Raw genomic sequence first — 16,492 nt, 5'->3', positions numbered from 1 at the left:
CATACTCCACAGAGGTAACCACTCTCCCAATCATATATCAGTTTGGCCCGGTTTTGAACTCCATGTAACTGGGTCTTATAGAATGACTCTGTGTCAGGCCTTGTTCTCTCAATGTTATATGTAGGTGTACTTGACAGTGTTAACTTCCTGTTTTTTGGGTTTTTTTGTTTGTTTGTTTTGGAGACAGAATCTTGCTCTATCACCCAGGCTGGAGTGCAGTGGCGCAATCTTTGCTCACCGCAACATCCGCCTCCCAATTCTAGCTATTCTCCTGCCTCAGCCTCCCAAGTAGCTGGGATTACAGGCACACGCAAGCTGCCAGTACACATTTTTTGTATTTTAGTATACACAGGGTTTCACCATGTTGACCGGGCTGGTCTCAAACTCCTGACCTTAAGTAATCCGCCTGTCTCGGTCTCCCAAAGTTCTGAGATTGCAGGCATGAGCCACCGCACCCAGCCTGTTTTGTGCTTATCTTTGCATTTGAGATTTTCTGTTAGCCTCTATGTGAATGCTGTCTTTGTGTATTGCAGTTTGTCTGGGGAGTACTGAGGTATGCTACAGTGTGTTTCTGTCCAGTAACTGGTCTTCCAGCTGTGGAGACAGTGTGTTTCTTCTAAGAGCTACAGTTTACTCAAGATATTGCTCTATTTTAACACCTCAAGTGTAAGCACTAGCTGCCACGTACTGACTACTCCTGTTTGGCACTCTAGTCAATCAGTGTCATTGTCACAGCCTCCCTCTTCCCACAGTCAGCCACATCATTTTACCTCTCAGATAGTTGTTTCATTCTCCACTGTGATCTCTGCACTGCCCCCAACCAACTTCAGTCTTTATATATTGACCAAAGACATTTTTAATATTCTGATTGTCATTGTGGAGAGATATATATGTGTATGTGTGTGTATATCTTTCTTTCTCATTATGGAAATATATAGTTGTGGAAAAGATATATGTGTGTGTGTGTGTATGTGTATATGCCATATATATATATAATATATATATATATTATATATATATATTATATATATATATATATGCCAAGTTAGTTTCTAACAGAATATCTACCAACATTTTGTCTTTGTCTCTTACATGTTGTAATCTCCTCTTCCATTCTTTTTGTTCTTATGGGATTTTACTGTTTCCTACTCCCCCAACCTTTGTATTACTTTAGTAAAGTTTTGAGAAGGGGCAGAGATAAACCACTGTGATCCATCTGCTATGTTTAACTAGAATGCTCTGGATTATCATTTTAATTCATTGATGAATTATTTATGTTGGTATTTTTTAAATTTTTCTTTTTTTGAGACAGAGTCTCACTCTGTCACCAGCCTGGAGTACAGTGGCACTATCTCGGCTCACTGCAACCTCTGCCTCCCAGGTTCAAGTGATTCTCCTTCCTCAGCCTCCCGAGTAGCTGGGACTACAGGCATGTGCCACCATGCCTGGCTAATTTTTGTATTTTTAGTAGAGACGAGGTTTCACCATGTTGGCCAGAATGGTCTTGATCTCTTGACCTCGTGATCCATCTTCCTCGGCCTCTCAAAGTGCTGGGATTACAGGCGTGAGCCATCATGCCTGGTCTATGTTGGTAATATAATTTTAGCATCTATAATCTTCATGATATTAGAATACAGATATTAGAATCAACCACGGGGTTATGTCCTCACAAACCCATCATAAACATTTTAAGTTTGAGAATGTATTTAATACCCATCACCTACCAAACATCATAGATGAGCCTACCCTATCTTAAACATGCTCAGAACACTTACATTACCTATAGTTGGGCAAAATCATCTAATACGAGGTCTATTTTACATAAAGTGTTGAAAATTTTGTGTAATTTATTGAATACTGTACTGAAAGTGAAAAACAGAATGGTTGTGTATATATGGTTTCTAGTGAATGGGTATCATTTTTGCACCATTGAAAAGTCAAAGAATCGTAAGTTGAACCATTGCAAGGTGGGGGCCATCTGTATTTTATTTTTGTGCTTTGAGAGTCAGTTTTTAGTCTCCAGTTTATGTTTATTTTATAATATAAGTTAGTAGCTTTTCATCTCCTTTTGTATTGTGGAACAGTTTATAATTTTAATAAAATGCATGTACAATAATCATAAATTATATATGGGTGCAGAGTCTTTGATGGAAGCTGTTAATACATTTTTCAATTCATATCTCAAATGTTATCCTATAATGTATTTCTTTTTTGTGTGTATCAAGTTTCAAAGTTTATATTTTTCAGAAAGCCAGCCCTCTCACTGAAGTTTTCATAGATTGGTTAGTATATCATTGTGCATATTTTTTTTCTTTTTTTATTGGATCAGCCAGGACTTTATTTTGTTTGTTTTCTTGTTGCTATTGTTTGCTCCCATCAAATTCTACATATTTTAAAAATTATTTTTTATATTTATTAGTTTTCTGGTTAGTCATAAACACTAAACTGAAATATCAGCTTTCTCCTATTGTCAAGACTATTTTCCTCCCAAAATCTTAAGCTGAATGCTTTGTTTTATAAATAATCTCTTATTGTTTTATTGATTTAACTTTTAGTTAGCCAATATGTTCTTTAAGATTGATTTGAATAGACGGGTAGTGTGCTTAGTGGGTAGATTACTGGTTTTAAATTACTCAAGTGATTACTCCAGTTAAAATAAATTTGCTATTTGGGAGAAAAAATAAAGCGTTCTCCTTTTGGCATACTACTAGCCAAAATAAATAAATACATCAAGATGGATTAACAAGTTAGAGGGTAAAAAAAGAAAATAAAAGATATTCTAAACCAGTGATTCCCAAACTTGGCCGTGCACTGGACCCATCATCATCAATCATCTGGCTGCACATTAGAATCATCTTGATTAGAAAAATAAAGCTTGGTCCTTTTGGCACACTATTAAGCAAAATAAATAAATACATCAAAATGGATTAACAAGTTAAAGGTTGGAGAAAAGAAAATATATTCTAAGCCAGTGGTTTCCAAACTTGCCTGCAAATTTGAATACAAATTTACAAAAATTCTGATGCCCAGGTTGTACCACAGACTAGTTCACCCTGGTGGTAGGCAGGCCTCAGCAGTGCTTTAAAATCCTCAGGGGATTGCAATGGCAGAGAAATCTGAGGACCACTGTCCTGCAGCCTTGTTTTCCCAAGGTGTAGTCCTCTGACCAACAGCATTGACAATGGCTTAGAGCTTGTAAGAAAGGCAGACTATCAGGCCCATCTGAGACCCACTGAGTCAGAGTCTGAATGTTTACAAATGCCAGGTGATTCCTATGTGCAATGGATTTGAATCCCATGCCTCCAAAGCACGTGTAGCAAATTAGTGCCCATGGCCTGTTTATATGAGTAATATTTTACTGGAATATGGTCACGTCTATTTGTTTCCCTATTATTTACAGCAAAATTGAGTAGTTGAGACAGAATCTAAAATATTTATTAATACTTACTATATGTTCATTTACAGAAAAGTTTGCAATGCTTCTCAACCTGGACGGCTCATTAGAATCATTTGAGAACCTTTAAATTCCCTCTGCCTGGTTGTACCCCAAGCCCATTAAATCAGAATGTGGTGAGGGGTGTTTAGACCCAGGTGTCAACAATTCTGAAAGTTTCCCAGGTGATTTAAATGTGCAGTCAAAGTTCAAAGCCAGTGTCCTGAAAGTGCAAAGAAAAAAATATAGAAGCAGGAAATAAATAAATAATCTGTATGATGGATGGGATGACTTTTTTGGATATTAAAAAAAGGAAACATGATGGAAAGATTGGTATATTTGACCATATAACAAATTTTAGAATTCAGGCGGAAAGAAACTTTTTTTTTTTTTTTTTTTTTTTTGAGACAGAATCTTGTTCCATCACCAGGCGCCAGGCTGGAGTGCAGTGACGTAATCTCGGCTCACTGCAACCTCCACCTCCTGGGTTCAAGCAATTCTCCTGCCTCAGCCTCCTGAGTAGCTGGGACTATAGGCACATGCCACCACACCCAGCTAATTTTTGTATTTTTGGTAGAGATAGGGTTTTATCATGTTGGCCAGGATGGTCTTGATTTCTTTCTTTTTTTTTTTTTTTTGAGACAGAGTTTCACTCTTGTTACCCAGGCTGGAGTGCAATGGCGCGATCTCGGCTCACCACAACCTCCACCTCCTGGGTTCAGGCAATTCTCCTGCCTCAGCCTCCTGAGTAGCTGGGATTACAGGCATGCACCACCATGCCCAGCTAATTTTTTGTATTTTTAGCAGAGATGGGGTTTCACCATGTTGACCAAGATGGTCTCGATCTCTTGATCTCATGATCCACCCGCCTCAGCCTCCCAAAGTGCTGGATTACAGGCTTGAGCCACTGCGCCTGGCCCAGTCTTGATTTCTTGACCTCATGATCTGCCCACCTCACCTACCGAAGTGCTGGGATTACAGGCGTGAACCACCACGCATGGTCAAGAAACTCTTCTTAAGTAAAATTTGACATAAGAAAAATAAGCCAAATTGAGAAGAATGATGAACTGTGGGAGATAATATATGATATAGAAAATGTTCTTTATAAAATAATGCAGGTATATTACTACAGATAAGATAAATACACAGGCAGACCAGCAAAGGCCACTGAAGCATTTCAGAGAAGAAAATAAAATGACTAATAATTTTATGAAAAATAATTACCTTCATTTGTTAAGATAGAAAAGCAAAATAAAACAGCCATGAGCTCTTATTTGGGCCCTGTCAAATTGAAATTCTTTTTAAAATTTTTTTAAATTTTTTATTTTTTTGAGACAGAGTCTTGCTGTGTTTCCCAGGCTGGAGTACAGTGGCGAGATCTAGGCTCACTGCAACCTCCACCTCTAGGTTCAAGTGATTCTCTTGCCTCAGCCTCCAGAGTAGCTGGGATTACAGAGACATACCATCATACCTGATTAATTTTTTGTATTTTCAGTAGAGATGGGGTTTCACCATGTTGGCCAGGCTGGTCTCGAACTCCTGGCCTCAAGCGATCCATCCACCTCAGCCTCCCAAAGTGTTGGGATTACAGGTGTGAGCCACCATGCCTGGCCTCAATTTGGGATTCTTATTTTCCTTCCTTCCCTCTCTCCCTTGCTGCCTGCTTTCCTATTTTCGCTATCACAGTACTCAATCCAATGGGGATAAAAGCAAAAGAGTATTTGCATACTCAAGGGAATGCAAATTGTGAGGACAAGTTGGCAAGATGTATCGAAGTCTTGAAAGTGCTTGCTTGAGTCCTCATGTCTGAACTGGAAGTGCTGGGCTGAAGTCTGTCCAGGGCAGTGGCTACAAGCATGGACTTTGTAGAGTATGACGCATTTGGGGTGAAGCCTGGCTCTGGTGCTTACAAACTGTACTGGATACACTATCTCATTTGTTTCTTTTTGCTATTTTCTTCTGTTGTAAGAACATTTAAAACAAGATAGAGGTTTTAGTGTGTAGTAAGTAATTAAATATACTAGATCATCTATAATAATAGATTGATGTCATTGTCAACATAATCATTTAACCAGTAATTTAAAATAACGGTAACACTATATGTACTCTGTGTGTGTGTGTGTGTGTGTGTGTGTGTGTGTGTGTCTGTGTGTCTGTGTGTGTGTGTCTGTGTCTTTCTGGGCTTTCTAATCCATCTTGATGACTTTTCTGTGGAGTGTATACACTCCTATGCTCTTGTAATTCTCTACCATCATATGATGAAATTACCATTTACTGAGTGTCATGCCCATGCAGACTCTGAGAATGCTTGGTCTTCAGGTATGCAGATCACCAGGGTAGGATTTAATGCCCATGCCTGTGCGGGAATAAGGATGGAGAACTCAGGCTGGGTACAGCTGCCTGGGAAGCCTCAGCCCATCCTACAGGGAACTGTGCCACCAGATGGCCCTTCAGAGTTATCCCAAATTGAGGCAAGGCAGCTGACCTTTGCTCCCACATCAGCCAGCCATTGCGGGGACACCAGGGGATTGTAGCCTCAGGTGAGGCAGCTCCTTGTAGCAGAGGGCAATTGTCATGGAGGGACCAGCTGCGAGCCTTTAGCAGGTCACTCTTCAAGAGCTCAGGACAAATAAGATCCCTGAAGAGGGGATCTGGGTTGTACCCTACAGCATCCAATATAGCTCATGTCTTTTATTTATTTAATGCAGCCCTGGATATGATACCCTAGTAATTTCTTTAGGATTATTGTTAGTCATTGGTGTGATAAGATTGCCATTTAAAAAAAAATGCGTGAGGAACCTGTGTCCAGGTAATGCCAACTTTCTAAACTAATACAGAGCACGGAAAAATGCAGATAAGTCCATTGTTAAGACTTGATCATATAATATAGATAGAGTAGTTTGCTATTTCTTGAAAGTGTAAAAAACTCACTTGTAAAACTCTCTGAACCTGGTACCTTTTGGGGAGGGCATGCAATTTCTGGCTTTTGCTACATACACATTTTCTTCTTCACAACTCTGTTACAGATATTTTGTATTGCCTTAGAAAATCATTTATTTCAGAGATTTTATAGAATAAAGAATAACAAGAGGTGTTATAAAATAGAGAAGATGAATAATTGTCACCAAAGAGAGGTGTCTCCTCCACTCTCTTTTTTTGGCCCCCTCTCTTAGCCTGACATCGTTGTCTGTAGTCCTCTGGGCTCTTTCTGGTTATAGTAGGAGTGGCCATTGGTTAAGGCTTTTCCCCGATTAGGCTGTTTTCTACTTCCTAAGAGTGCAGTCCTGACCTCTGTCAGGGGACCCCGCAGAGCTGTGGCTTTTCCCTTTAGTAGGCGACATAGGGTCTCAGAATTCTGAATGTGGGTTATCTAACCTTTAACTCCGCCACCTAATTCTTTCTCAAAACTTTGATTCATTCATTTATTCAAACAAGGATTTATTGAGCCTTCACCTTATGCCAGACACTATGTTCAGTGTTGGAAAATACAGCCCTGAACAAAGCAGACATCAGCCCCTCCCCTTGTAGAGCTGATGCTACAGAGAGGGAGACAGAAAGTAACCACATAACCGAGGTGCTGGTGCATCGTGCTGAGGCAGGAAAGAGGGTAGGGCGATTCAGGGGTGGTGTGGGAGGAGTTGCGTGTTTAAGTTGGGTAGCCAGGGAAGGTCACACTGATCACGGGACACTGAGTGAGAACCTAAAGCAGGTGAGAAAGTGTGCCATGTGTGCATCTGGGGAACAGCATTCCAGGCAGAGAGGTCGCACGTGCAGAGGCCCTGGGGCGGTAGCATGCCTGTGTGTTGAAGGGTCACTGAGGACATCTGCCAGATCAGCGTGTCTTTCAGGAATCATTCACAGTAGGAGTGGCAGTGGGAAGCCATCAGATCCAAAAGGGATTAGTGCTGGTGGTGGGTGGTATCGCTTTAGGCCTTTGAAGGACTTTGACTTTCACTCTGTGTAAAATGAGGGCATTGAAAGCTTCTGAGCGGAGACCACAAGGGGTCCAGGGCAGAAAGCAGTCAGGAAGCTGATATGGTTTGGCTGTGTCCCCACCCATATCTCATCTTGAATTGTAGTTCCCATAATAACCACATGTTGTGGGAGGGACCTGGTGGAAGGTAATTGAATCACAGGGGCAGTTACCCCCATGCTGCTGTTCTCGTGATAGTGAGTGCTCATGAGATCTGATGGTTTTATTAGGGGCTTTTCCCTCTTTGCTTGGCACTTCTCCTTCTCACCACCATGTGAAGAAGGATGTGTTGGCTTCCCCTTCTGCCATGACTGTAAGTTTCCTGAGGCTTCTCCCACCCCTAAGAACTGTGAGTCAATTAAACCTCTTTCCTTTCTAAATTGTCCAGTCTTAGGTATGTCTTTATTAGCAGAGTGAGGATGGACTAATACAGAAGTATTGTGAATGGTTCCTGAAAGACACATCTTTAGATCAACCATTTCTCCAGATAGTCTGGCTTGATCCGAGGATAAAATGTAGACTGACTTTTTTAACCTATGGAGAACTTCAGTGACTCATTTGCATTAATGAAACTCGGTGCCAGTCAAATAGGCAAAGGCACCTTTGTTCAGTCCAAGAGGTCTTGCTTCTGCAACACCCTGGGTCCCTTTTGCAGGGAGACATTTCCCTCTGGTCTCCATGTTGAGAAAAATAAATGATTCTCCTGCAAGCCAGTTTGTTTTTCTCTCTTATGTATACACTATTAATCTTATCCTGTCTCCTTGCTTGCTTTTGTTAAGAAGGCGCTCAGAGCTAGATCTGCAGTTCGTCTCTAGCAAGAAGACAGGACCCTGTGGCCTCTGCATTCATTTCTTTCCTCCCCTTACTTTCACACACCTTAATTAAAAGGAAAGCTTTTATTCTATTATGTTTTTGTGGCTCATTCAAATGTGGCAAGCTGTAGATTAGCAACTGATATACGATACAAACGGCATCATTTAAAGATTAAAAGAAGGAATCTAGTTTGAAGTTTAGGTTGTTTGTATTCTATTTTTAGTTCCATAAATACAAGTATATCTATGCATACACAGTATTTTCATGATTAAACCCTACGCAGCTAATACATTTTTAGTGTGTGTATTTCTACAGGACTGCCTCTTATTTACGGTTTTGCTTCCTAAGGTTTCAGTTACCCCCTGTCAACCGTAGTCTGAAAATATTAAATAGAAAATTTTAGAAATGAACAATTCATAAGTTTTAAGTTGCATGCTGTCCTGCTTGGCCCTATCTGAGACAAGAATCCTCCCTTTGTCCGGCACATCCGCGCCATCTGCACTCCCGACCCATTAGTCTTTCAGGGCCGCTCAGTGGGCACACCCATGTCTTGCTGCCACAGTGCCTGTGTTCAAGTAACCCTTATTTTACTTAATGACCTCAAAGTGCAAGAATAGTGATGCTGGTGCATACAGTCATAATTGTTCTACTTTATTATTGCCATTGCTTATTTATTTGTTTTCTCTGAGACAGAGTCTTGTTCTGTCACCCAGGCTGGCACACAGTGGCACGATCTTAGCTCCCTGCAACCTTCATCTCCTTGGGTTCAAGCAATTCTCCTGCCTCAGCCTCCTGAGTAGCTGGGATTACAGACGTGTGCCACAGCACCTGGCTAATTTTTGTGTTTTTAGTAGAGATGGGGTTTTACCGTGTTGGCCAGGCTGGTCTCAAACTCTTGATCTCATGATCTGCCTGCCTCAGCATCCCAAAGTACTGGGATTACAGATATTAGCCACTGTGCCTGGCCCTTATTCTCATTGTTAATCCCTGCCTGTGCCTAATTTATAAGTTAAACTTTACCGTAGGTGTGTGTATGTAATACATACAGGATTTCGTACTATCTGAGGTTTCAGACATTCACTAGGAAGTCTTGGAGCGTATCCCTGGAGGGACATGGGAGAGTGTTGTATCTTTGATGGTTTCAGTGCTAATTGCCAGTGGCCTTCTATTCCCAAGTTTCTAAATTTGTTTTAGCTCAGTAATATGCAGCAGTGATGCTGGTAAGAGATAACAGTCTAGACTGGGCTGGAAGGTTAGAACCAGCAGTAGAGTCTGTTATAGATTTAATTTCCGGCGCTTGCCCCTCCCATTCTGATTTAGCAAGTCTTATGAACCCCTTTAAAGCTTTATGTACATACTGAGCAAACAATATATTGTTTTGAGACCTTAGAATTTAAAATTTTGTTGTCACTTTTATTCTTGAACAACCACTTCACTGGGTATAAAAATCTTGGGTCAGATTCCGTTTGTCTAAAAATCATCAGAATTTCCTAATCACCATTTAACACTTATATATAATGATCTTTGTTACTTTAATGGTAAATAACCCCATCAGCATTGATGCTTCGTTTTTATTGCTTGATTTCAATACTTGAAACGTGAACGTGAAAAGCCAGATGCTTCTTGGCTCTGGTCTCTGAGAGCTGATCCTTCTTTTTACGTTTTAGTCTCCAGTCATTTTCTTCGTATCTCAAAAGTTCTTTTCTGTGATGTCCTGGCCTTTGCTTATGATCAATGTGCTGTTCGGACTTCCCTTTGGAACACATTTTATTCACGGGCTGGATCTCTGTGATCTCTACTCTGTGTCTACTTTCTGAAGTTTCATCTTTTTTTCCCTCCCTTTCCCTTATTTTCTCTGCTTTCTGGGATGATTTCTTAGTTTTGTACTCCACACCACGGTTGGTTTTCGGCAGTGCTAAGTCAGGCTTTCATCAGCTCGATTACGACTGTGCTTTTGGCCGTGAGCCCTTCTGTTTCATCAACATCCCATCTCATCTCTGCAATTATTTAATAAAATGTTATATAAATATTATTTAGCATAGAAGGAGAATGTTTTCATAAAAATGTCTTCTGTTTGTGATGGTAAATTTTTTTCAGATGAGAAATTATTTTTTGAGCCAATCCTTTTCTCTTTCTTTGTAGAGTCAGATTTTCCCCCTACACCACGAGCTTTAAGTTAATTTTCCCTTATTACCTAAACAGCTCAGCTCCATGTTGGGTGCAGTTAGTTCAAGGAGAAGGTAGTAAGGATTCCTTCCCACCGCTGTGCCCTAGGCTGCCTTTTTACTGCTTCACAGGTGTGGGAGAACAAAGCCCCACCCACGGGCATGGAGCTGTCTGTCAACTCAGTGCTCTGGAGAGCTTCACACTGCCTTTGGCACACGGTGGTCCTTAATAAAATGCTTCTAGAAAATCTGCAAAAGAAAATCCCCTTGGGAGTGGGCGTGACATTCAATGTGTCTCAAAGCTGTGACAAACCAGCATTTTGTAAGTCATATCCTTGCACGATAGCCAAGGTGTTATAGCCCAGGACTGACTGTGAATGTTCTGACTCGTGAATTTCACCTCAACAGAAATATAATTTACTCTTTACTAAAACATAATAATTTGCATTTTTAAAGGGTTCTTGATGTGTTTTCCTTCTTCATCTCTCTTCTGCCACCTAAGCATTGATGTTTCTTTTCCATTCAAGAGAGGTCATTGATTTCGAAAGGACAAACCATTTATTTTAACTCTTAATAAAAGGGGAACTACATAAATTTTGAATCCTGAAGTTGTGGGGTGTGATATCTTTACCGATCTTTTTTTTTTTTTTTATTATTGGGTGGAAAATGTAGAAGTTTGTAGAAAACAGATAACACTGTGGGCTGTACTCTTCATTTTATCAGGGCTGAAGATAAAGATAAAAACTAAAATCCATCAAAGACATAAGGTTATCCGATTTAGTCTCAATCTGCTCTTAGCGCAAGGGTTACCCTGAGTTACCACAATTCCTAGGATTTTTCAGAGACAAAATCCTGCCAGACAGCTAGGTAACTTAGAAAACCGTGCTTTCAATCAGAGATCACCAAATGAAACGTCTCATTAACCTGGCTCCTCCCACTGAGCCCTTCCCCTAAAGAGGTTCCAAACAGGCTACCTTTATAAGGAGAAAGTCCATTTACCAGCCAAGATTAAACCAGTCAAGAATCAGAATGAGGGACTATGTTCGAGGTACCAGTGGTTTATCTTCTGCGAGAACTTCCCATCCCTTTGACCCTTGGGAACTGTCAATCAGATGGCAGACTGTGAACACTAAAACCACACATTGAAAATAATGCATCTCTCTTTCACTCTTCTTTCCAGGTTTGAGATTTTTAAGAGCTCTGAGACTGATACAGTTTTCAGAAATTTTGCAGTTTCTGAATATTCTTAAAACAAGGTAAGATGTTCTTTGTCGTATTTTTTTCATTCCAGTCCCCTATGCCAAGTTGCAAATCTCAAGTGTGCTTGCTTTCATCACAATGACATTATTAATGTTATATGATTTACAGAAAGAGTGAGCTAACACAGAGAGGGAGAGAAAACCCAGAGTAGGGTTTGGGTTGCTGTCTTCTGCAGGGCCAGGGAACTATGTGGTGAAAGAGAGAAACAGCCGTGCAGGCAGGGGAGTAGGGACAATTTTAGGGATGCATGGCTGATATCTGGGTGCCTAATGGGGTTGCCCAGATATAAGCCATGGTGTCTAAGGGAGAGGTGCACAGTGAATGCGGGCTAGATTTGCTCATTGATTGGGAAGTCCTTGCTGCCAGATTCTAAATCGCCCCTTTATTACATCACTAAATAAGAAATTGAACCCAGTCATAAAGGAAATAGAAGCAATGCTGTGAGAGGCAATCACAAACCTCATACGGCAAACAGAAAATCATTTCATTTAAAGCACATTTTAGATGTTCACTTTATATCCATATAGCCCTGGGGGCTTGCTCTGTGAATTGCCTTTTGGGGGGAAACTTACAAACCTCCTGATGAATGCACCATGAATACTTCTGTTAACTGCATTATGATCTGGAAAACACAACTGGACCAGGAGGAAAAGCCCCCAGAGGATCCCTTTCCTGATGACCTGCTGGCTTGCAGAGCTGCCCTGAAACCAGGGCTGTCTTGATGAATAAACTAATAAAAGAGGTTAGACGTGCTCTAATGGAGAATAAGTACAGGCTATAAATTTCTCTTCTAGGAAATTACACTCTAAGAAGCCCACTTCTAATGTTCCATTTCCTCTTTGGTTGCCCTTCACGCATTTGATGAATGATTAAAAACAGGACACCTCCATATTTTGTGATTTGTAATGAATATAGCTGCAGTTCTGAGGATTAGATTCGGCATCATTTTCCTGGTGACACAGGCTGGGACCCAGCTTCCTGAATGAACCTGACACAGCCAACAAATTCAGCCTATCACTGGCTTTATTTCTTGGTCATTTGTGTTTTTTTGCTTGTTTATTTCATTTTGGTTTAATTTCAAATCGGTTTCCTCTGACTGTTCATTGGTGTGACTGTGAGATCAAATTCACTTTCTATTAGCCAAGTTGAAAAAGATAATCCGATGGCACCAAAGTCTTTAAAAGTGTGTCCTCCCACCTTTTACTGTTCATTATCCTGATATAAGAATTCATGAGTTCTCTATTTATTAGCAATAATGTAATATTATTCATATACAGTGAATATTGTTTTTCTTCATATTTTTCTGAGTGACAGTAACCTTGACTTCTGCCTTTTAATGATTATTCTATGTACTAGAAACATATTACTTTTGAAATGTACATGATCAATGAAGCTAGCATCTCTCCAATATTGACCTACATCAGATTTGCTCCACTAGACTGCGTTTTTATAAGTGGAATGTATGAGTACCCAGCACCAAGCATAGAGCTTTGTCCTTAAGAAACACTCATTTTTCTGGTAGGGATCGTGTTTTGTGATACTCTATAACAACAGGTATTACTACTGTCTCTCCCTGTCTCACAATTACATCATATGTTAGGGGGATTTTTAATCTTCGATGCCAGCATTTTGAGAAGGTTTTATTGCTCTGGGGAATACTGTCTAATCCCTGGACCCTTCTAGGACTTGAGAGTATGATGGACCATCTGAATATCTTTTTCTGACCCGCTGCTAGGACACTCACCTCTCTTTCCTTTGGATATGGGAAGTGGCTGTGGACTCCCTGGTGGTCAGCTTACCCACCAACTGCATAGTTATGGGTGCTTCCTCCTCTCAGTGCAGAGCCGGGGAAGCTGAAGCAGCCAGCCAGGGTACGAGGGAGAAAATGGCCCTAGGGAAGAGTCACAGGGTGGAATGCTTGCTGGACATCTGCCATCTGGGCCCCAAAACAGCATTTCTCCAGCACCCCACTTCCCACTATGTGAAACTCTTATCAGAGGGTACTTTTTGCCACAACCCCTCAACATGCGTTTTCATAGTTATCATCACTTATGGTCATAACCAGGTGGTCGAGGTAATTAAGCAAGCCTGGAATGAGCACCCATTGGTGTCAGCAGAAGGTGGGTGCTAGGATGGAGTCCTGCTGGCAGAGACCTTGCTAGGTGGGGGCCAGGCCGTCTGACGGTGTGATTAATGCTGATGCCAGTATGCCCAGGGGTTGAGAGGGGAGGGGAGCAACTAAGCTGGGCTTGGCATGAGTTGTGGGGCAGTCAAGGGTCTTTTCAAGGAGAAGGGGGTGCTTTGGGTAAGCCTGGTAGAAAACTAAGTGTCATCCTTGGGGAGCTGGGCATGTGAGGGTTGGGAGGAGCGGGGTTGTCTTCTAATCAAGGAAGCTGCAAACATCACACTGGTGTGAGAGCATGGCACTTGGGGAAACTGAGTAATTCTGTACTCCTGGACATGAAGGGTTCTGTGGTGGAAAGAGGAGGATGAGGTTAAGAGGGTAGGAAAGGCCAGGTCACCAGGGACAGAAGCAAACCTCATGTAATTGTAAGAACTCTAGAAGCTCTAGGATGACTCTCTGAGCCCATTCTCTCTCCAGGTGCCAGCCCAGCTAATCTTGGCTCCTTTTTGGGTATCCTCAAGTGTGGATCCCAAAGCTCTCCTTTTCCCAGAGAAAGTGCAGCCTTGGCTTTGTAGGGCTTTGGACTTTTAGTGATTCTCCTGTGACTCTTCTTTACTCTGCTGATTTCATAGCAGTCTTTCCAGGAGGGTGGGTTGGGGAACCCATGTCGTCATCTTTAGGGAGGTTTTGTCTCGCTGTCTTTGGCAGTGAATCCCTGCCAATCCATGGCATTAGGTAGGGATGGAGGCTTTGTGATGCAATTCGAAATCGTGATTTGGAGTTGGTATTTCATTTTCAGTATTTTGGCTGCCTCACTGGGCCAAGACCTGGAAGAAACAGGGCAGAGAAGCATAAGGTGGCAGAAAGATTGATACAGAATTGAGAAGGCAACAGAGGAAAATTAAAGTGCACGGGATGAAATGGGCCAATCACAGTATATGACCAGCATCAGGGCCCTTTCCCAAACTGCAAGCCCATAGGGGGCCTGGAATACTCCATAGCCTGAAACAGGCCAATTAAAGGGGAGGCAAGGAGACTCCCTCTCACCATCTGAGGTTTTGGCAGTTCCTCAATTGCCCTGCAAACTGGGGATCTAACACACAGGTGATAGAACACTTACTCTACTATCAGAGGAAAGTCAGCAGCTGTGTTTAAAGGCTGTAATTCCCTGTCTCATTGACCGTGGTAGATACTGATGAGTAAAACATGGATCACTCAGCAAATTTTTTCAAAATGGGAATTGCCTTCCTGTTTTCTCTTTTGCTTTTTTCCCTCCTTCCTTCCTTCCTTCCTTCCTTCCTTCCTTCCTTCCTTCCTTCCTTCCCTCCCTCCCTCCGTCCCTCGTCCCCCCTCCTTCTCCCCCCTACTCTTCTTCTCCTTCTCTTTCTCCTCCTCCTTCTTCCACCTCCTCTCTCTCTCTCTCTGAGTCTCACTTTGTTGCTCAGGCTGGATGCAGTGGCACGATCTCAGTTCACTGCAACCTCCATCTCTCATGTTCAAGTTATTCTCCCTGCCTCAGCCTCCCAAGTAGCTGGGATTACAGGCACCGGCCACCATGCCTGGCTAATTTTTATATTTTTAGCAGAGACGGGGTTTCACCATGTTGGCCAGGCTGGTTTCAAACTCCTGACCTCAGGTGATCTGCCTGCCTTGGCCTCCCAAAGTGCTGGGATTACAGGTGTGAGCCACCGTGCCTGGCCTGTTTCCTCTAATTTTAAAATCTGTTCATTGTAAGCATTGCAACAACATACAGAATCATAAAGGATGAATAAAATTGCCTCCACACCACACTGCTTTAAGACAACAATGACATCGACTACGCCACCTTTGGCTTTTCACATAGCGTTCCATCATATGCATGAGTCATCATATACCTAACCAATACATTTTTGGGAGGCATTTTTGAAACTAAAACTTACTGCTTACATGACCTTAGAAATGGCTCCAAGATAAAGTTTGTAAGGAAGGATATTCTCCATGGAGATTGCAAGGGATGTTCACGGAGAGGACAAATCATGCAGGTTCTTAGATTCATGGGCTTTACTGAGAACAAAGGAGAGGGCTGTTGAAGGATTTTAATCATGAGAGGAAATGTGGTTAGATTAACATTTTAGAAAGATCCACAATTCCAACGGTGGTATAGAGAATGAGATTGAAGCATCAAAGAACTCATAGACCGTAAGACCAATTAGGAGGCAGTAGTCCAGGGAAGAGGTAATAGGGCATGGCTGTAGGTGGTGCAAACTGGGGCAGAGAGAGGAGAAGGGATCGAGAGATAGTTAATGGATAGAACTGGCAGAATTTCACTTTGCTTTACTCATGTCATAGTTCAGACCATTTATGTTAGTGTGGTGCAGTCCAGTTAACTTTTTAGTGGGCGGGTATTTTACATCTGTCTGGCAAAGAGAGCAGTAAAACAAAACAAGGCCAGCAACACCTGGTAGTACCCGAAACAAGAGGAAAATTAGGGACAAGCAGAACAGGGACAGATTTGCATTTCTGTGTACCAAGTCCACGGCATTTTCTGTGTTAACTGAAACATGTCTTGTTAAACAGAGAGAGGACAAAGAAGGGCCCAGAAGCTCTAGGCTTACAGTTGTAATCTCTGGAGCCAGACCTTTTCTTGCAGCATCCACAGTTTCTTAGAAGAAGTCTCTAATCTACAAGAATCCTGTGCCTGTCCTATAATGATTCACTGTGTCCATCGATGTGAATTAGAACTC

At 41.7% G+C, this 16,492-nt stretch overlaps 1 protein-coding gene across 30 annotated transcripts in view; it reads left to right on the top strand.

Moving 5' to 3' along the window:
* KCNMA1 (potassium calcium-activated channel subfamily M alpha 1) overlaps positions 1–16,492 on the top strand; it is a 765,877-nt gene that overhangs the window by 510,708 nt on the left and 238,677 nt on the right. For all 30 annotated transcript variants that reach the window (XM_074382450.1, XM_074382449.1, XM_074382451.1 and 27 more), the window contains exon 6: positions 11,565–11,640. In XM_074382450.1, the coding sequence (XP_074238551.1) occupies positions 11,565–11,640 (76 nt within the window). The remainder of the gene's footprint in view (positions 1–11,564; positions 11,641–16,492) is intronic.

The sequence above is a fragment of the Saimiri boliviensis genome, chromosome 12, assembly GCF_048565385.1.
Source record: "Saimiri boliviensis isolate mSaiBol1 chromosome 12, mSaiBol1.pri, whole genome shotgun sequence".
Taxonomy (NCBI): Eukaryota; Metazoa; Chordata; class Mammalia; order Primates; family Cebidae; genus Saimiri; species Saimiri boliviensis.
Note: the sequence above shows the minus strand (reverse complement) of the source record. Positions and strands in the feature narration are given on the sequence as shown.